This window comes from Carassius gibelio, chromosome B7, assembly GCF_023724105.1.
Source record: "Carassius gibelio isolate Cgi1373 ecotype wild population from Czech Republic chromosome B7, carGib1.2-hapl.c, whole genome shotgun sequence".
In the NCBI taxonomy this organism is placed as follows: Eukaryota; Metazoa; Chordata; class Actinopteri; order Cypriniformes; family Cyprinidae; genus Carassius; species Carassius gibelio.
The window spans coordinates 782,553-804,767 of record NC_068402.1 but is presented as its reverse complement, the minus strand read 5'-3'; the positions used below and the strand labels follow the sequence as shown (position 1 = coordinate 804,767).

General features: G+C 36.7%; 2 protein-coding genes and 1 long non-coding RNA gene across 4 annotated transcripts in view; 2 read left to right on the top strand and 1 right to left on the bottom strand.

Moving 5' to 3' along the window:
* LOC127962237 (leukocyte immunoglobulin-like receptor subfamily B member 1) overlaps nt 1–10,062 on the top strand; it is a 238,583-nt gene extending 228,521 nt beyond the window's left edge. The window contains exon 15 of the mRNA XM_052561777.1: nt 8,602–10,062. Within this exon, the coding sequence (XP_052417737.1) occupies nt 8,602–8,609 (8 nt within the window). The 3' untranslated portion in view covers nt 8,610–10,062. The remainder of the gene's footprint in view (nt 1–8,601) is intronic.
* LOC127962297 (uncharacterized) overlaps nt 1–22,215 on the bottom strand; it is a 315,639-nt gene that overhangs the window by 208,867 nt on the left and 84,557 nt on the right. The gene's annotated exons all lie outside the window — the stretch shown is intronic.
* The window catches only part of LOC127962235 (basement membrane-specific heparan sulfate proteoglycan core protein-like), an 87,521-nt gene continuing 84,947 nt past the window's right edge, over nt 19,642–22,215 (top strand). The window contains exon 1 of one of the 2 annotated variants that reach the window (XM_052561775.1): nt 19,642–19,754. In XM_052561775.1, the coding sequence (XP_052417735.1) occupies nt 19,724–19,754 (31 nt within the window). In that variant the 5' untranslated portion in view covers nt 19,642–19,723. The remainder of the gene's footprint in view (nt 19,755–22,215) is intronic. The other variant, XM_052561776.1, reaches the window with a different exon arrangement.

Genomic DNA, 22,215 nt, shown 5'->3' with positions numbered 1-22,215 from the left:
AAGGAAATAGAAAAGTTAAAACCCTGACCCCGTTTTCCCCTTAGCTCACTCTCCTCTGTCTCCTGGAGATGTGGCTTCCAGAGGCGGTAACATAGCAAGTCACAAACTCTTCAACCTATTACACAATTATTGTTTGTTGCAATTATCACAATGCACAAAATGAAAGCGCAACAAAAGTGACACATTGAAAACAGAAAGTGCAACAAAAAGTATATCTCATAAACTTTATCATTTTCAACTCATTTTTCTCTATATTCTTTGAAATAACGATTGTATCACATAAGCAAAAGTCTTTCAAATCTTTTATCTGACAGCCCATTCCTCCTTGGGGTCAGAACAATACTGTCCAGGCTGAAAAGCCTTTCGACTGGTGCACTTGATGGTATTGGAGTGTTTTTTTTTTTTTACTGCTTAGCAATTTCCTTAATCCTAGTCCGTCAGATCCAGGCATTTTTAAGTGCTCCATGACTTCAGTCTCTGCAGGATCTGAACTGCTGGTCTCATCAGTGGCTCTTCAGGAATCAGGGCATGACACTCAGAAATTAGCATGGTTTTAACAGCATCTCTTCTCTTCTCATCTTTGAGCCAGTGGACCTTTAATTTGGGCATTGTGGCAGCAGCCATCAGATCATCCTTAGTGTCCAAGACGGATGCAAATCTGTCTTTGATTGCCTGTGATATGAAATAGTAGGCTACATTAGACAAACATATACAGTTCATTTAACAGCTTTTACAGCCTCATAAATTTGGGTTATTGTACATCAGCTATATTAAACTGCAGGCTTATAGCCTACACTGCAAGCTATTATTTAAGGCGGCACTGATAAAAATGATTCTGTGGTGAAGTAAACACTACAGAAAAAAAAAAAAAAATGTAATTTACATGGAAATGTTAGTTTAGGCAAGAATAATAATAATAATAATAATAATAAACGAAGTAAATTCTTCATTCAATTTTATTTGTTGAGTGAAATTTGTTGAAAGGAAACTTCAACTAAATAGATATTCAACCTTTTCCTAGCCAAGAAAAAAAAAAAATCCTTATTTTCTTTGTTACTTTCATTTAACTTAGTTAAGTAAAGTTTACTTTTTTCCTTCATGTTTTCTTCATGTAGGGCCCATGTTTACCTGTACATTAGCACCAGGCATGTCAGCTGTCATCTGGGAAAGGCAAGCATCTTTCGACACAAGCAACTTTGACATGAGGATCTCTAAGATGGCAGGAGGGTGCAGTAGTAGCAATCATCTTCTCGTTGTAGTATATCTAATGAAGCAGCAAGAGGACTTAACACTGCACAATATTCCTTCAGGAACTGAAACTGTCGCTCAATGATGCTCTTTACACTCCATCTAAAAAAATGGTGTTTAAATCTCTGATTGGGATTTCTGTGATGAGAGACAAGGCATCATTAGCTGATATGTAATTTACATAGCCTACTACTATTACTACTTAAATGTTTTAAGAATAAATTAAGTTGTTTTTATGCATTTTAATAATTAGACATGCTGAAAAAGAACTTGGTAACAATAAAACATGGTGAAGAAAAAATAAAACATTTCATAGGGCCCTAAACATGTCATTTTTGTTAAACTTATTATAGATTGTTGTTAAAATTTATGTTATGATTTTAATTAATTTAATAATTTTTGATTAATACAATTAAATGTAACTATCAAAAAGGAGTTGAGAAAAATTGAAACAGAAAAAAAAAAAATGGAATCCAGAAAAAAATTAAGTTTAAAAAAAAATAACTTCAAAAAAAATTAACACATCCCCTACACATCCTCAACCTGGTCTGAAGCCACTTTAGAGCGACTAGTTTTTGTCCAGAGAGCTGCACACTTGGCAAGAGCACTTCTGTAAACTGCTTTACAGTCATTGTTACTGGTCAGCCGTTTCTCTAGAGCTTTACTGTCTGACGTCACACTGGTGGATGAGAATACACTCATGTGTTGTATGTTGTGAATCTCAGAGGTTGAAAGTGCTTCTCTGGGCAGCAGTGAATCATCAGTGAATCGACTCTCGTATCGGTTCATGAGTCCTGTGACGTCATTGTGTGTGTTGATGTTAAATGATGGAGAATCTACAGCATCAGTTCTCATGATGAGCTTCAAAACACAGAAAAACACTTTCAGTTCAAACTCTAGACATGTTTCAGTGATCTGCATTGTGTTGAATGAATGGAAATGCTTCATCTCTGTGTTTCTTCTGTTTTTAGTGCTGATGTCCTTCATCCACGCTGGACTCACTCAAGGTACTGTGCTGTACTGCACTACATCTGATTTATTAAACTAATGTGAATTGTGTTGTAGTACTTTATTTGTCTACATGGATCATATGAGGATCCTACATTTGTCTCTTTGCTGATGATTTGTGTCTATATTTTGTCACTCACCTTCTCCAATGTTCCTCATGCTGCTGCTGCTAAAAAAAAAAAAAAAAAACAAGGAAGGAAGGAAGGAAGGAAAGGTAATGACTAGGGTTGGTGTTTGGAGACTCAGGAAACTTTAGTCAATAACTCAAAAACTTTTTTTTTTCTTTGTTTTGAGTTAATTAGCTGATTGGCATGTCATCATATAGTGAATTGATGCATTTTTGTTAAATGTGAGTCAAAATCATCACAATTAAAAGAACCAAAGACTTAAACTACTTCAGTCTGTGTGAACTGATTTTATTTAATAAATGAGTTTCACAATTACTGAATTAAACTTTTCCACGACTTTCTAATTTATTGAGATGCACCTGTATATAACTTGTACTTGGCTTTGGACAAAAACGTATGTTAAATAATTAAATGTAGATGCTTTATTGAAACCTCTAACTGTAAACAGTCTCATCTATCGGCCAGAACAAGAACTGATCAATAATGCTTTAATAACTTTCTCATTTCAAAATACTATTAATAAAACAAAGAAATTAATAAAACATTTTACATTTATTTAAAATGTTATTATAACATATGTATTTTTAGTCATAATGACATCACTATCAGCTACATCAGATTTTCAGTTCAGAGTTTGTTTTCTTCTGTTCACAGATTCCCCCAGATCTACACTGACAGTGACTCCAGACGAAACAGTATACACCGGAGAGACAGTCAATCTGAAGTGTGTGATTGAGACTTACAGTGACTGGAGATATGAGTGGTATAGAAACAGTGTAAAATTAAAAACGTCTGATCATCACACTGTAAACGGAGACACTCTCACTATCAGAGGAGTAATTATATCTGATCAGGATTATTACTCATGTGGAGGACGGAGAGATGGAGGAACAGACTCATCACTATCAAGCTCTGCTGTTTATCTCTCAGTGAAGGGTGAGTTGAATATCATTGTCCTCCTGAACTCTCTCTAGGTAATACTACAGTAAAGATACATGAATAATAATGTACTAACACTTAAATTAATACTTACTTCAACGTGAACTCACGATTAGTGAAGACATGAGCAAATTATTAATCAATCAAGAGCATCTTTGACAAATCATATGGATTCATGAAGAACACAGTCTTAACTACATGTTAGTACATGTTTGATCGTTAATGCATCAATGTTTAGGGGTTAACTAAAAGGAATAGGAAATATTCTGACTAAATAAATGTAACCAATTTAATATCATCATAAGTAACCAAACGTTTAAATTGATTTAATTTAGCATTAAAAATTGTGCATAAAATATAATGAACTAAGAGAGTCACACATTTTTGCTTCCGTTTATTAACTTTTTTTTATTAAAAAAAGTATGCATTATAGTTTAGTAAAACATTTACATATTTTCCCTGTAAATTGATTTATTTTTCTAATAATTAATTTTATTAATGTATTATCTTCCTTCTTTCTTCCCAGATTCCCCAGATCTTCAGTGTCTGTGACTCCAGACAGTCCTGTATTCACTGGAGAGACAGTCAATCTGACCTGTGTGATTGAGACTCATTACAGTAGCTGGAGATATGAGTGGTATAAAGACGGTGTAATGTTACAGACGTCTGATCGTTACACTGTAAACAGAGACACTCTCACTATCAGAGGAGTAATTACATCTGATCAGGGTCAGTACTGGTGTAGAGGACGGAGAGATCAGAGACCAAACTCATCACAGGCAAACTCTGTTTCTCTCACTGTGAAGGGTGAGTTGAATATCACTGTCCTCATATCAAATCTGTTTTTAAAGCATTTACTTCTTCAAACACAGTCAATTGATTTCTTAAGACCCTCAATGCTCACTGTGTTGCTGGTAATCATTTTGCCGAGGTCGCTTGCACTTCTTTAATCCTGGATGTCAATGCCTCAATGACGTTATCTTGCAATTCCGTCAGAGAAATTTTACCTCAAGATTTCTTTAGCTGAGGTTTCACAGGCGTATCTAGGTCAGAGTCGTGGACAATCTCGAGACTTGAGCTTTCACACTGTGTGACAGCGGGACTTTTTTTGCCGTATTGATGGTCTATCTCGATTCGTGCAGCAGACCCAACAACATCAACAGGAACATCTAATTCAATTTCTCCTGTAAGCTACTTGGAAGTAGAATTCTTATTTTTTCCTTTGCGTTTCATCGTGCTATCCTTGGTTTCCAGGTGCGTTTGAGGTCAGTTGACGATCTCCAACTAAAGGAGAAAATGAAACTTACTTCAATAACAAGTTACTTCGCTTAAACAAAACAGAAAAGTGCCTTAATGCATAATCGAACATTATGATGCTTCCAGGTTGAAATAGAGTTAAAATGTAGGGGATGGACAGTAAAATTGAATCAGCTGCATGAAACTTCGACCGCACTGGCTGCCATCTTGGCCTCTTCTCCCCTGCATCAGACGTTTAGCCATCGGTCCGTGTGAGGCAGAAACTACTGTCCTCATGAACTCACTTCACTTAAAAATCCAATATTGGTTATGATCTCGATGAAAATATCAGTTTGTGTTCAAAACTTTTTAGTAAGATGGGATAACACTGATCTAGAAAAAAAAATAATAATAATAATCTGTTGAAACTTTAAGTTAGCTTATATATATATATATATTATTATTATTATTATTATTATTATTATTATTTATTTATTTTTATTTATTTATTTTTATTTTTTAAAACTGAATACACTGTAAATTAACATTAAAAAAACATGTTCATTGTTTGCTGCATGTTGCTTTAATTAAAAGTCAGTAAGTGTGTATTTGCTGATGCAGTGATGTTCATGTGTGTGTGTGCTTTTGCTAATTGTTGGATTATTACACTTAATTCAGTTCCAGATACAAAAAGTATTTCAGCAGTGTTCAGTTTAATTTTATAATATGAAATATTGTGTTCAGTCAACTAAAATGTAAAATGTTCACTGCATTACTGTACACTCACAGATAAACCGAAGCCGACTCTGACTGTAAAACCCCAGAGTTCAGTGTTCACTGGAGACACAGTTACTCTGAGCTGTGATGTGGGACAGTTAACTGGATGGACAATTCACTGGAGAAAAGACTCAAACCCTGAATCCACGACTGATGCAACTAAAACAATCAAGTCTGTGAGAGACTCTGATGAAGGAGAATACAGGTGCAGAGCACGACGAGGAAACTACTACAGCGAGTTCAGTAATACAGTTAAGATTACAGTAACAGGTCAGTGCTCGCTTATTTATTCTGTGGAAGACAACTTGATGTGTTTGTTATAAAACATGATAAATACTGTCATACATTAACAATGTGTTGTCAGTTAAACTACATATCAAATAAAATAAAAATAATTGTGGTATCATCTGAATCATCCTAAATGTTTTCAGACGTGTGAAGTGTGTTTTTTGCTCATTTCACAGTGAGACCCAAACCTGTAGTTGGTGTTGATCCTGATAGACGCGTGTTCAGAGGAGAGACGGTCACTCTCACATGTGACATACAGCAGACAGGAGTCTGGCAGTACAGCTGGTATAAAGACAACAAACAAGATTACAGCGCAGGACGAGACCAGAACTATAAAATCCCATCTGTGGATCCGTCTCATAGTGGTGTGTACAGCTGTAGAGGAACTCAGACACAAGCACCAACACACACACAGATGAGTGACGGAGTTACACTGACAGTATCAGGTGAGGCTGTTCATTTCTCATTATATCATCTCAAAACAAACCAGGTTCAACAAACGAGTCCATAACCAGATAAATCTGATCTTAGTTTGACTCTCATTTCATGCTCACAGTCAGATTATATTATGATCTAGTTAAGAGTTTGCAACAGATATTTGACCAATCAGCTGTGAGCAAATACATAAATAAGAATAATAATAATACAATCTTACTGATCCCAAACGTTTGAACAGCAGTGTGTGTTTGTAGCTCAGATCTTTCCTCACACTCCTCTGGAAGAATCACATCTGTCTGTCTTTATAAGAGGACTGAATCAGTTCACTTTCAGTCGTGATTCTGTTCAGATGCAGAACTGTGTCAGATGTTTCTTTACAGGACAGATGCTGTGATCAGTGATTGTTTTAGAGCAGAATGCAGTTATTATTACACACAGATCATTTACTCGGCCTCATGTACTTCCAAACCCAGAAGACTCTGGTTAGTCTTTGAAACACAAATTAAGAAACCTAAATAAAACCTGAGAGGTTTCTGTTCCTCCATTAAAAGTTCAGGAAACCAGAACTTAGAAGATCCAAAAAACATGTGAATAAAAGCCTAAATTCATGTCTTCTGTGTCGTGTGTTTTGAGTCACATTTTATTTTCTTCCCAGATTCCCCCAGATCTTCACTGACTGTGACTCCAGACAGTCCTGTATTCACTGGAGAGACAGTCAATCTGAAGTGTGTGACTGAGACTCACAGTAACTGGAGATATGAGTGGTATAAAGACACAGACAGTGTAATGTTACAGACGTCTGATCATCACACTGTAAACAGAGACACTCTCACTATCAGAGGAGTAACTACATCTGATCAGGGTCAGTACTGGTGCAGAGGACAGATAAGATCAGTCTCATCACAGGACAGTAACCGAATACATCTGTCTGTTAATGGTGAGTAAATACTCTGATAAACTAACATTACCAGGTACTACACAATGCACCGATGCAGAAGAAAGTAAGTAATTATCAGTTTTGAGGGTTTAAACACACCTGCTTTTAGAAAAACAAGGTTTATTATAGAATGTGCCGGACACATAAACATAAACGCTATCTTTCTGATGAAGTGTTATATCCAGCAGGGACATGAGTGTAAAGTCAGAAGTCTGGAAATAATGACTGATTGTATGTATCTTTGTAATATTATCACACAGTATGTGACTTACAATCACATCTGTATGTGTATGTTCTTCTGTCTCACAGCTTCATCTTCTCTTCCGGTCACTGCTGTGGTTGTGGGATCAAGTGTTTTCTTGTTGATCTTCATCTCTCTGCTGCTGCTGTGGAGATACAAGAAGAACAAAGGTGTTCATGACATGATTAATACAACTGAACAGAAACACATGAAAGATACAGTTTATGAATAAAGGCTCATTAAAAGATCTAAATATCAGCAGAAAGAGTCAGTGTAATCACTGCAGATACTCTTGAGTGACCATAATGCTCTTTGTTTCTATTCTAGATCAGCAGCGTAACATTAACCAGACATCAGTCCCAAATCAATCTGCAGAATCTCAACCAGAAAACTTTCCTCTACAGTCTGGTCAGCCTCACTCACTAATCATTTAAAGTCATAGTCTTCTGGGGATGATTATATATATCATTTTGATTTGATTAGATATTTTCTCTCAAGACTGTCTGTTTTCTGTCCAGCAGATTCTGATCAGATTTGTGACGTTGTGACTGAAGTGAAGAAGAGAGACGAAGGTTGATTCATAAACCTTATTTAAACACATATCATTCAAAATCAACAAATATCATTCATTAAATCATATAAACTTCTTTAAAGGTGATCCAGAGCCATTGGCAGATGTCACATATTCAGAGATCACTGTCAAGAAAAACAAGAAAAACATGGACAAAGGTTAAAATAAATTATCTTAACTTTTTTTTCTGAGGACAAACACTCAAAAAAAGCTAAATAAAGAGATGATCTGAAATGTTACAGTTCATATGAAAATGTTTAAACTAATAATATAGCCTAAATATTTTACAGAACCTGCTAATAAAATAAAGTAATTATAATGATTTATTGTAATTCTGTTGACTGGAAATGATATTGACACTTATTATATTACACTTATTATGATTAAACATGTTTACTCTTCTGTGGTTTCTTTGAGGTCTGGTCCATCGCTGCGTGCTCATCTGATCAGTTTTTAGTGTTGTTCAGACGTCTGTTGATGTGTTTCAGGGAAGAGCAGTGAGTCTGGAGACACCTTGTACTCTGAACTGAAGCACAACACAGACAGAGGTGAGAGAAACACAAGACAAGCTTCAGCACTATTACAGTCAAACCACACACCTGAAATATGTTTCTGTCACACATTACTCTGATTCCTGAAGTCACGTGACTCATGGAGGACAATCATTAAATCATATAAATTTGCTTTAAGTGATTTAGTTATGTGTGATGATCCGAGGTTTATTGTGAACAGAATGAGCTCATGATTCAGATCATAATGCATCATCTTGTATATGTTTTATCTGTTAAAGGTCTCTGAGTGCAGTGAAGACAACAGACGGCTAAAAGAGATTCACAGCAGCAGACACAGTGACGCTTGCATTGCTTCAGAAATGAATCTGAGTGAACTGCTTACACACGTGCTTGATTCAGTTACTTTAGAAATACATATACACTGATATCTCTACACATATTACATAAGCTAAACAAATGTCTCTCTAGCATATTCATTAGTTAGATCCCCAGATAATTAAGATCCAGCCCCAGATGCTAGATCTCATCAGAAAATATCAGTTTGTCTGGTAGCAGAACCACCCCAAAACTGTATTAACAGTCTTCTATCAGAGAAGAAGCTGACTGAGGAAAAACCCAGAGAAGAGCAGAAGCAGCAGACGAAGTGAAGAAGAAGAAAAAGAAGCAGAGTTTATTGAATAATCTTAGCTGTGTATGTTTTAATTCTCAGACTTCATCTGACCAGAACAAAATCAACAAGTTCTGTTACACCAAACTGATCCACAACAACATCCCACAAACCTTGAGTTTCCTTTCTCTCGGATCTCTGATTCATGAAGACAAACAGCCCTTAAAACCACACAGTCATAAGAATAAACACCACAAGAACAATATTATAAAAACAATATAATATACATGACTAATCAATTAATATATCAGTGGAATGGGTATTTAATGACTAGAATGATTATTATAAATGAGTAGATGATTAAACTGAATGATTAAATGATAAATCACTATAAATGAATATAAAAGAAAGAAAGTAAAACACAACACAAATGTACGATTGCTTTCTCGAATCTAAACACACACAGTTTGATGATCCTCAGATTCTTCACAGATGAGCTCTTATGTTCAACACAACTCTGGGAGAAACTGATCTAAAGTTATTATTACATTATTATATAATCTCTGTGCTGCCAATAGAACCAACAGAATAATAAAGTGTTTGATTAAAGCTGCAGTCAGTAACTTTTGATGCTCTAGCGGTTAATAAACTGGGAGGAGCCAGAGGAGCTTGATTTTTTCACAGATTATCTGTCTCATATTCTACTGTCAGGACATAATGACAGGTTTAACAAATATGTAAAAAATATATATTTACAAAAGTTACCTACTGCAGCTTTAATAATACAGTAGCTGTAAATACAGTGTGTTATAAAATTGTGCCTGTGTTTTTGTCTAGACAATTAGACTTTTATTGATTTCATGTACTTTCTCATATACTGCTTTTTACATTTATTCATTTTTGAAGACATTTCATAATGCTGTTTTTTTTTTTTTTTTTTTTTTTTTTTTTTTTTTTTGCAGTTAATGAAGTGTGAGATTTAGATTTGATAAATATACACATGAAAACCAACTTTTCTGTTTTGTTTGTTGGGCTTTTTCACATTTTTTTACTTTAAGAGTCATTTTAATCATAGATCAGTGTAACAGAACTAAACACATCAGGCTTTTTGCTTTAAATGTTGAGAAAATTTTCACTTTTTTTTTTCTTCTCCAGTCTCAGATTGTTGTTCTTATTATGAAACATAAATAAATAAACAGTCATATTTTAGACAGTTCAGTGCATGTCAAAAGTGTTTTTTGGAGTATTTTCTGGTTCTTCTCTGATGCTGTAACTGAAATGATCTACAAAGAGAAAGCACAGTAACTACATTCTGAGTATTAAAGCAGATTCTGAGGATTAAGACAGTCTGACTCCTCGGGTTCTATTTTTATTGTGAGGATACAATACAGTATTATACAGTAATACAATCTGTTTTGTAAGCGGTTCACACGAAGAGTAAGAACACAAAAATAAGTTCAGGCCAAAATAATACACAAAAAGAGCTAGCTTTAACCCAAGACTAAGTGTCCTAACAAACATAAAATGAACTTACTCTTTAACTAACCCAAAACCAGGAAAAAAAAACATGAGAAAACAAACACCCAGCCAGGGCAGTTTGAAGGAATTTGGGAGCCCCAAGCAAAATGGACATAGAGGCCCTCCGACCCCCCGCACGCACGCAAATCCTACAGGAACCACAGCATAGCCATACAGTTTAAGTTCACCCACACTTTACATAAATAAAAAAGGTTTACAGTGCAAATACTGCTTGAAAAATAGTTTGGTGGGAATTCAATATTGATTTGCACTGTTTTATTTTGTTTTCTAATAATATGACAGCACACACTTATCAGTTTAAACTCTGGGCTGTGCAGGATATCAGCTATAATTATAGAGCTTGTGTAACCTTGTGCTATTGAGAATGAGAAGTCACGTGCCGATTTGGGTTGATTTGGGAGGGGTCTGAGCCGGTCGGCCCTGATGGAAGGATACGCTATCTGTTGCCAGGGGCAATGCCTTCAGAACTTCACAGAGGCGCGACTAAACATTTCAGAGCGCTTTCATTTTTGCCCATTTATTTTGTCGGCGGAACAGATCGGGACGGATCTACGAATATGAGAAAGAAAAGGAAGAAAGTAAAGCAATGCAAAAACATAAGGTGAAAGAAAGGGGACCTTACAGGAACAAGCTCACACCAAGCGCAAAACAGTGGTGTTTGGAGAAGCTCTCAGGCAGCTCCCTGCAGCGGCACAGAGACCTGAACAATTTACCTCAGTGCACACATATGGACATTGGGAATTATATTGTTTACAATGTAAGTCAATTTGCATTCACGCTGTTAATGGCTTTAATCTAACCCGGACATTTACATCTCGCAATCACACATTTAACTACCCTAGCTAACCCAGAACTGGTTTGTCCACTTTGCAGCCCCCAACACAAAAACCTGGTACAGTACAGTATGTGTCATTGGGTTAAAATCAAATTATAACTAAACATACACAGCAATGTAATTACAATACGCTAAAACGCATGTGAACAAACTTACTTTGGCCAGTACAACACTGTTTTCATCACCTGCTGTAGATGGACCCAGCCACAGCAGAAAGCCTCGTAACTTTCCAAAGACTTGTGGCTTTTAAACTCCTGCATTGTGTAGTAACTTAAACCAAAAACAATATTATACCCAATGTCCATATGTGTGCATGGAGGTAAATGGTCCAGGTCTCTGTGCCACTTGAGAGCTTCTACAATTACCGCTGTTTTGCGCTTGGTGTAACCTAAAAAAAACGGTATTTCATTGTTCCTATGTTTTCCATATGTATCGTGTGAGGTACTGCAGCAGTTTTTAACGCAGCAGTAACTTCCAGGCATGGTAAAACAGTGCAGAATTGCGAGAACCTCCTCTTAACAACACATTTAAACAATCCTGTTTCGCCGCCGGTATCATTCGCTGTCGCTTTCATTCTGTTGTACTGCAGAGCTTCGGTCACGAAAACAAATTCCTCGTATGTGTAAACATATCTGTCAATAAAGCTCATTCTGATTAGGATTCCAACATGGCGGAGACCGTGATATCGAGGGAGGGGCTTTGTGCTATGACGACAACTTCTCATTCTCATCTATACAGGAAACATCAGCACTGAGAAGTGATGCATCTGTTGATGTTGAGGATGAAGTTGGGAAAATAATTGAAAAAAAAAAAAAAACATTTTAACATTTCACTGTTAGCATATTGAAAGAGGTCACTTTTAACAGCTCAGGGGTGTTTAGAGATTGGTTTGTGTCTGCTGTCAGTTCGGTGGGGTACTAAACACGTCCTCTCTACACTGGCTACGTTTATATGCAACCAATCAGATTGATGGCTCAAACGGACTGAAAAGCCTTCATGTAAACACCTTTATCGATCCGACTGAGGTCAATCAGAATTAAATTGATTGAATGGATTGAAGGGGTGGCTTATTTCTCTTCTAATAAGATTAAGAGTTCATGTAAACCAGGGGCGTAGCCATTTTTTCAGAAGTGAGGGGGACAGAAATTTGGTGAGTTTGGTGATTTTAACTCGGATGTAAAATCACCAAACTCTTTAATAAAGTCTGTATGGTGCCCTGGTGGCCTGTATACAGTAGCCAGTACAAACATAACAGGGGATTTATCATTAACATTGGTTTCTCTGGATATAACATTATCCATAGAAACCAATGTTAATGATAAATCCCCTGTTATGTTTGTACTGGCTACTGTATACAGGCCACCAGGGCACCATACAGACTTTATTAAAGAGTTTGGTGATTTTACATCCGAGTTAGTTCTGGCTGCAGATAAAGTCTTAATAGTTGGTGATTTTAATATCCATGTCGATAATGAAAAAGATGCATTGGGATCAGCATTTCTAGACATTCTGAACTCTATTGGTGTTAGACAATACGTTTCAGGACCTACTCATTGTCAAAATCATACTCTAGATTTAATACTGTCACATGGAATTGATGTTGATAGTGTTGAAATTATTCAGCCAAGTGATGATATCTCAGATCATTATTTAGTTCTGTGTAAACTTCATATAGCCAAAATTGTAAATTCTACTTCTTGTTACAAGTATCGAAGAACCATCACTTCTACCACAAAAGACTGCTTTTTAAGTTATCTTCCTGATGTATCCGAATTCCTTAGCATATCCAAAACCTCAGAACAACTTGATGATGTAACAGAAACTATGGACTCTCTCTTTTCTAGCACTTTAAATACAGTTGCTCCTTTACGCTTAAGAAAGGTTAAGGAAAACAGTTTGACACCATGGTATAATGAGCATACTCGCACCCTAAAGAGAGCAGCTCGAAAAATGGAGCGCAGCTGGAGGAAAACAAAACTAGAGGTATTTCGTATTGCTTGGCGGGAAAGTAGCATATCCTACAGAAAAGCATTAAAAACTGCTAGATCTGATTACTTTTCTTCTCTTTTAGAAGAAAACAAACATAACCCCAGGTATTTATTCAATACAGTGGCTAAATTAACGAAAAATAAAGCCTCAACAAGTGTTGACATTTCCCAACACCACAGCAGTAATGACTTTATGAACTACTTTACTTCTAAAATCGATACTATTAGAGATAAAATTGCAACCATTCAGCCGTCAGCTACAGTTTCGCATCAGACAGTGCACTATAGACCCCCTGAGGAACAGTTCCACTCATTCTCTACTATAGGAGAGGAAGAATTGTATAAACTTGTTAAATCATCTAAACTTACAACATGTATGTTAGACCCTATACCATCTAAGCTCTTAAAAGAGGTGCTTCCAGAAGTCATAGGTCCTCTTCTGACTATTATTAATTCATCATTGTCATTAGGATATGTCCCCAAAACCTTCAAACTGGCTGTTATTAAGCCTCTCATAAAAAAGCCACAACTTGACCCCAGAGAACTAGTTAATTATAGACCAATCTCGAATCTCCCTTTTCTGTCCAAGATACTAGAAAAGGTGGTATCCTCACAATTATATTCCTTCTTAGAGAAAAATGGTATATGTGAGGATTTCCAGTCAGGATTTAGACCGTATCATAGTACTGAAACTGCTCTCCTTAGAGTTACAAATGATCTGCTCCTATCATCTGATCGTGGGTGTATCTCTCTATTAGTTTTATTGGATCTTAGTGCTGCGTTTGACACAATTGACCACAACATTCTTTTGCATAGACTTGAACACTTTGTTGGCATCAGTGGAAGTGCATTAGCATGGTTTAAATCGTACTTATATGACCGCCATCAGTTCGTAGCAGTGAATGAAGATGTATCATATCGATCACAAGTGCAGTATGGAGTACCTCAAGGCTCAGTTCTAGGGCCGCTACTCTTCACACTTTATATGTTACCCTTGGGAGATATCATCAGGAAACATGGTGTTAGCTTTCACTGTTATGCTGATGATACGCAGCTCTATATTTCCTCGCAGCCCGGTGAAACACACCAATTTGAAAAACTAATGGAATGCATAGTCGATATAAAAAATTGGATGACGAGTAATTTCTTACTGCTAAATTCAGAAAAAACAGAGGTGTTAATCATAGGGCCTAAAAACTCTACTTGTAATAACCTAGAACACTGTCTAAGACTTGATGGTTGCTCTGTCAATTCTTCGTCATCAGTTAGGAACCTAGGTGTGCTACTTGATCGCAATCTTTCCTTAGAAAGCCACGTTTCTAGCATTTGTAAAACTGCATTTTTCCATCTCAAAAATATATCTAAATTACGGCCTATGCTCTCAATGTCAAATGCAGAAATGTTAATCCATGCATTTATGACTTCAAGGTTAGACTATTGTAATGCTTTATTGGGTGGTTGTTCTGCACGCTTGGTAAACAAACTACAGCTAGTCCAAAATGCAGCAGCAAGAGTTCTTACTAGAACCAGGAAGTATAACCATATTAGCCCGGTCCTGTCCACACTGCACTGGCTCCCTATCAAACATCGTATAGATTTTAAAATATTGCTTATTACTTATAAAGCCCTGAATGGTTTAGCACCTCAGTATTTGAATGAGCTCCTTTTACATTATACTCCTCTACGTCCGCTACGTTCTCAAAACTCAGGCAATTTGATAATACCTAGAATATCAAAATCAACTGCGGGCGGCAGATACTTTTCTTATTTGGCGCCTAAACTCTGGAATAACCTACCTAACATTGTTCGGGAGGCAGACACACTCTTGCAGTTTAAATCTAGATTAAAGACCCATCTCTTTAACCTGGCATACACATAACATACTAATATCCTTTTAATATCCAAATCCGTTAAAGGATTTTTAGGCTGCATTAATTAGGTAAACTGGAACCGGAACACTTCACATAACACCGTACTTTCTACATCATTAGAAGAATGGCATCTACGCTAATATTTGTCTGTTTCTCTCTTGTTCCGAGGTCACCGTGGCCACCAGATCCAGTCTGTGTCCAGATCAGAGGGTCACTGCAGTCACCCGGATCCAGTACGTATCCAGACCAGATGGTGGATCAGCACCTAGAAAGGACCTCTACTGCCCTGAAAGACAGCGGAGACCAGGACAACTAGAGCCCCAGATACAGATCCCCTGTAAAGACCTTGTCTCAGAGGAGCACCAGGACAAGACCACAGGAAACAGATGATTCTTCTGCACAATCTGACTTTGCTGCAGCCTGGAATTGAACTACTGGTTTCGTCTGGTCAGAGGAGAACTGGCCCCCCAACTGAGCCTGGTTTCTCCCAAGGTTTTTTTCTCCATTCTGTCACCGATGGAGTTTCGGTTCCTTGCCGCTGTCGCCTCTGGCTTGCTTAGTTGGGGTCACTTCATCTACAGCGATATCATTGACTTGATTGCAAATTAAAACAGACACTATTTCAACCGAACAGAGATTACATAACTGAATTCAATGATGAACTGCCTTTAACTATCATTTTGCATTATTGAGACACTGTTTTCCAAATGAATGTTGTTCAGTGCTTTGGCGCAATGTATTTTGTTTAAAGCACTATATAAATAAATAAAGGTAAAGAAATTACACACACACAGACATATATATATAACATTATGATATAACATTTCTGTAATATCTATATATAGCCTAGTAGTCAACAGTTTTTTAACAGTAAGATTTTTTATGTTTTGAAAGAAGTCTCTTCTGTTCAGCAAGCCTGCATTTATTTGATCCAAAGTACAGCAAAAAAGGAGTAATATTGTGAAATATGTATACTATTTAAAATAACTTTTCTATTTGAATATATTTTAAATGTTATGTATTCCTGTGATCAAAGGTGCATTCTCAGCATCATTCCTCCAGTCTTCAGTGTCAAGTAAATGTACTCCATCACTGTCCGGCTCTGTATTGTTATGTGGAGTGTACCAAGTGCAATGTACCAAACACAGGATTTATTAACACAAAAAGGGGAAAACAAAACCCACGAGGGGGAAAACAATGACTCTAAACACTAGAACACTACTACAACTAAACAATAACAGGTCTCACAACGTCTTCTTCCAAGAGCAACACCAAGTAACACTATATCACAGGAACATGTAGAAACACATATCACAACATGAAAACAATCACAATGAACCGACAAAGGACAGAGCACACTAGGAGATCTAAATAGGGGAACTAATTAAGACACGACAGGTGGCACAGATAAGGCAATCACGACAAGACTAGGATAACAAGGGGGCGGGGCAAGGGGACGAGACAACACAAGCACATGGCCCAAAGACAAGGCCATGTGTTTGTACACAGAACACGGGTCTGTCATGATCCTGCCTCAAGACTACAGAAAAGTCAGGACATGAAGGCAGAATCATGACATGTATATCATGTTAATATATTGCCATAGTTACATTTCATAACATGCCAATAACATGTGATACCAATTTCACATGTTCGCACATACATAAGTTCATGCATATTTTATTTTTGTTAAAGAATTAACGAAAAAAAATTATGCATGAACTTATGTATGTGCAAACATGTGAAATTGGTATCACATGTTATTGGCATGAGTTTTTGCCTTGATCATAGAAAATATGAGCTAGGCATCATGTATGACAGTCAAAAATGAGATATGAGCTACAAAATGACCATATCCTGCCATTAGCTATATAGAAGACATATCTTGTATGTATAGGGCTCATATGTGGATATGAAGAAGCAATACAGGAGACCTATATGTCCTGTATATGCACATGTATGCACCTCAATTTTGCCTAGTTGTGGCATATATGCGCATATCTCCACATATAGGTTCTTTCCATGTGGGTTCACCCCCCGCTTTGTGTCAGATGCGGATCAATTGCTGTACCACACTGAGATGCAGTTTGTGAGTATGCCCTCAATGGTACAGCGGTAGAATTCAACATGGATCCTGGGACTCAGGGGAGCTTTCTTAAGTCTCCATAAGAAGTAAAGGCTCTGCTGTGTTGTATAATAAAGTGTTGGATAAATGTGTGTCCTGTCATTATAAAATTCTCCTTTCACCCAGTAACTGTGAAGTGAAGCAGAACACTCAAGATACACATCCACAAGCAGCTGGATTTGGGTGCGGGGAGGGGCTTTTTTTTTTTTTTACAAATATGAGCAGCACGGCACAGTGGTTTGTATATTTATCCAGAAATAGATAAATATGAATTCAGCTGTTAAAAACAAATAAAGAAACCATGTAGGAGAGTGGTTGTTATGTGCAAACAGTGAGAAACTCTATATTTGTGCAGTCAATAAAAATCACTTCTGATTTGAAGCTTGTACCATATATGCACATCAACCCGATAATTTTATTTAGTGTTCATGTAAACACTACAATCAGATTCATTAATCAGAATGAATTCAGTGTGATTGAACAATAATTGTGCATGTAAACGTAGCTGTTGTGGCGTTCATGCAGCTCTGTCCATTGAGCCACACTGATGCATTTCAATGCGGTGCGAAGACTTTATTACTGTGCTGTTTCATCCCACTTTTGGGGTGTCTGGCTTCCCATAGGTCAGACAGTACATACAATGAACACAATTATAAATTAAACACTTGTGTTTTTCCCCACATTTTTCATGAGCTGAACTCAAAGATCTAGGACTTTTTGGATGGCCAGCAAACTCACCGGACATGTCACCCATTGAGCATGTTTGGGATGCTCTGGATCGGTGTATACGAAAGTCTATTTCAGTTCCTGCAAGTATCCAGCAACTTCACACAGCCATTGAAGAGGAGTGGACCAACATCCCACAGGCCACAATCAACAACCTGATCAAATCTATGTGAAGGAGATGTGTTGCCCTGCGTGAGGCAAATGGTGGTCACACCAGATACTGACTGGTTTTCGCACCCCCGACCCCCAATACAGTAAAACGTAACATTTTAGAGTGTCCTTTTATTGTGGCCAGCGTAAGGCACACCTGTGCAATAATCATGCTGTCCAATCAGTATCTTGATATGCCACTCATGTGAGGTGGATGGATTATCTCGGCAAAGGAGAAGTGCTCACGAACACAGATTTAGACAGATTTGTGTACAATATTTAGGAGAAATAGGCCTTTGGTGTACATAGAAAAAGTCCTACATCTTTGAAAAGCTCATGAAAAGTGTGAAAAAACAAAAGTGTTGTGGTTATAATTTTGTTCAGTGTATGTGTGTGCTCAGAAATTATCTTCTGTCCTGAATTTAATGTTGCTAGAAGCACAAACTGAAGTGTGGGCATCACAGAAACACAAATTGGTACATATGCCAATGAATGTAAATCAGTATTTAGATAACATAACAGTAATAAATGTATCTCGCACATGTCCACATTGTTCTGTAAAATCACATCTACTGTCCTGAAACAGGTCTATAGCCAGATGGTCACTCTAGCACAGAGTAGTTAAATAATTATAATCAGTACATTTAAATCAGTTTAAATAATTTGAACGAAAACAAACCATTATAAAAAGCAAAAAACATTTTTTTTTTTTTTTTTTTTTTTTGAGATCAGATAAACTAGTAAACTCCTGAAATGTCACTCACATACAGATGTCAGTTAAAATAAAATAAATAATAAAATAAAATAACTTCAGCAAGATTTGGCTTAAAAGCACAAGTGTTTTATAGTGGATGCTGGCTGAAGGTGTTTTAAATTTAGATTATGTAGTGGCCAGTGGTCTAGTAATTATTTACTATATATAGTAATTGTAAATTAAATGTATATTATTTATTATATACATTGCACATTGTGTAACAGAATTTGTTGACATGCTTTGATGTTCAAAAACATTATTTTTCAAACACTGTACATAAGTGTGGGTCCTCTATCCCCCACTTCTCACAAACATGTAACAAAGTCCCTCCTTCAGACAACCACAGTCTGCTCTGATTGGCCAGCTGACCCAGTGCATTGTTATTGGCCGAACAAAGGAATAGATCACCCAAAAATGAGAATTCTCTCATCTTTTACACATTCCCGATGTTTATGACATTCTTTCTTCAGATGAACACAGGAAAATATTCTTAGTCTGACAACAAAACTCAAATGGCATGAAAAGGCCTACATTCTTAATTTGTGAATCAACAAAATAAGTTTCAGAAGAATTCTGACAGAACTTCTTTTCGAGTACAGAAACAGATCTCCAATAACTTGCATGCACAAAAAAAGAAGCTAAATCTCTTAGAATGAATCTCTTTTTCTTCCTATTTCTTTGTTTATTTCTGTAAAGAGTTTTGTCTCCTCCCTCGTCTCTTCTTGAAGTGTGAAATGACTGTTTAAACAGGAAGTGTCTGTTTTAGATGACACCGGACAGCAGTTATTTTTATTAATGTGTCAGTATGGGCTCTGGTGCACTGCCTCTCATTCTCTGTAAGTAATTTATTATATTCTATACCTGAGATCTTAAACTAAGCTGCAGACCTCCAGGAACTGAGTTTGGCTGCCCTCTTCTACACTTTCTTCTGTTTTCTGTTTCTAATATGTTGTACTCAGTTGAAGATCAATTTCAGCAGGTTGTGCTGTGTGTAGGAGGGTTTGTGACTTTAACCTAACTGCTAATTCTGTTCTCTTTTTCTGGCATTTTTACCTTTATTTTGACAGGACAGATCAGAATTGATAGGAAGTGAAGTGTGTGTGTGTGTGTGATGGGGGGTTGTTGTAAAAAAAAAGTCCCGTGTCAGGATTAGCACAGTAACTGTATTCTTTATTGTTCAGATTCAGTGTGAGGACATGTTAAAGTGTGTGTTAATGTGTTTGGACAGATAAGTCACACTTAAAGGGACAGTTCACCTAAATATGAAAATTCTGTCATTTGATTTCTCACCCTCACGTCGTTCCAAACCCATAAGACCTTAGAAAAAGAGACGAAAAAGAAGAGAACAGACTCAAATTAAGATCATTTTTATTAAATTTGAGAGTTTCCAGAACCTTAATACACAGCAAGGGAACTGAAACATTTGAGGCCTTGAAACATAGCAAGGGCATCATTAAAAGTGTCAACTGGGAGGGGGGGTGAGCCCTGCCCCTTTGAGGTGGGACGCTAAGGTGCCCTCTTGGTCCGGGCCGTCCTCAGACGCTTTCTTCTGAGGGAAGGGGTGCCGAGATAGATAAAAAAAAAAAAAAGCCCAAGATGAGGCCCGCGCATCACTTTTAGGTACTTTTAGATTCCTGTTAAACTTACTTGGATTTTGATAACATTAAGTTAATAATGTATTTTAATGTCGGCCTCATCTGCCTTAATATTCTCTGAGTTTCCATGTTAACCATAATTTTACTGAGAAAAAAATTAAAACAATGAGGCAATAATGATTGGATAATTAATAATAATTTAATAATACTGTCAAAATTCATAATGTAATACAAAATAAATTATTTATGTACATTAAATAAGCTACAGATCCCTGCAAAGTGTGCTAAAAGGCCTGATAACTGCTGTTGTAACAGGATGATGAAACCCTTGTTTAATATTAGGTAACCAAATGTTTCATTCAAATATCCACTTAATCTTTCATTTCTGGTCACCTTTATGCGATAGAGAAATTATTTCTTCAACAAAACCACGCAGACATCACAACCCTTACAAAGACTAATCCTTGGTTTTATTGAAGTAAAATGTTATTTTGTGTCATTTCTAAATGCTTGAGACTATAAAAATCAATCAGACAACTGTATCAGTAAAATCATAACCACAGATAACTGTCTAGCTACTAGTGTTGTCACGATACTGTAATTTCAAACTTTGACACAATACCTTGAAAAATAACGATATTCGATACCATTTTCGATACCACAGAGAAAAAACTGCCACAATATTATTATTTTTTTTTTTTAGATAAATATATCATGTCTATATATATATATATATATATATATATATACAGCCAATGAGATTCTGTTTGCATATTAGTTCCGCCCACTACTAAGGAACTCCATTATCTTACAGGAAAACAAAGAAAATACAACAAACAGGAAAATACAACAAAGAATATCTCTCTCGCTCTATCTCTCTCTCTCTCTCTCTCACTTCCGAGTTGACGAAGTGTGTGAGCGTGACTGGAGGGCTTGTGAGTGAAGCTGTTTTCTATTTTTTCCCCTTGTTGTTTTTCTGGTCTTTTCTATCTAGTATTTTTTATACTTGGTTGGGCCGCGTGCTATCCACTTTATCGGGGAAGCATGTCAGCTCCACATGTGCAGGTTTTGAGTTCACTCACGTGGCGTAATGCGGTTAAAGTAGCTGCCGCGTGAGTGTGGAGGAATGTTGTCTTGCCATTGGTGAGGTTGTGGGGCACGAGAGGGTGCTATCTGCCTCCAGAAGGAATAGTGCCATTGTGGTGTTTCTTAATAGTGAAGATAAAGTCAATGAAGTAGTCGAACATGGAATAGTCATCGGTTGTGATTTTGTCTCTGTTCTTCCTTTTTGTTGCCAGCTAAGCAGTGGTGCACCCAGAAAATTTTAACAGGGGTGGCCAGTTGAGGCCACAGTAAATCTTGGGGTGCCACATCGAAGTAAAGAAAAGAAAATAAATAATGGTTTGCTATATTGACAAAAAAACATATCTCTGTGATTTCTGGGATTTTATCGGTAACGATAATTAGACTATTTTGCTGAGTGTTATTGTGCTGATGTCTAATTTCTAATTGTGCTGACAGATGACTCTTATTTTTACATTTATACAAATTTTTCTAAAAGTGTGAACCATGTTTTAGGTAAACTACTTGCATTTAGGCCATTACCAAGCAAATGCAATCAGTATCAACACAATTGATCTTTGCAATGCAGATAAAACAGAAGCTGCATCTGAAGATGCTTTTAAAACACTTAATGCAGCTC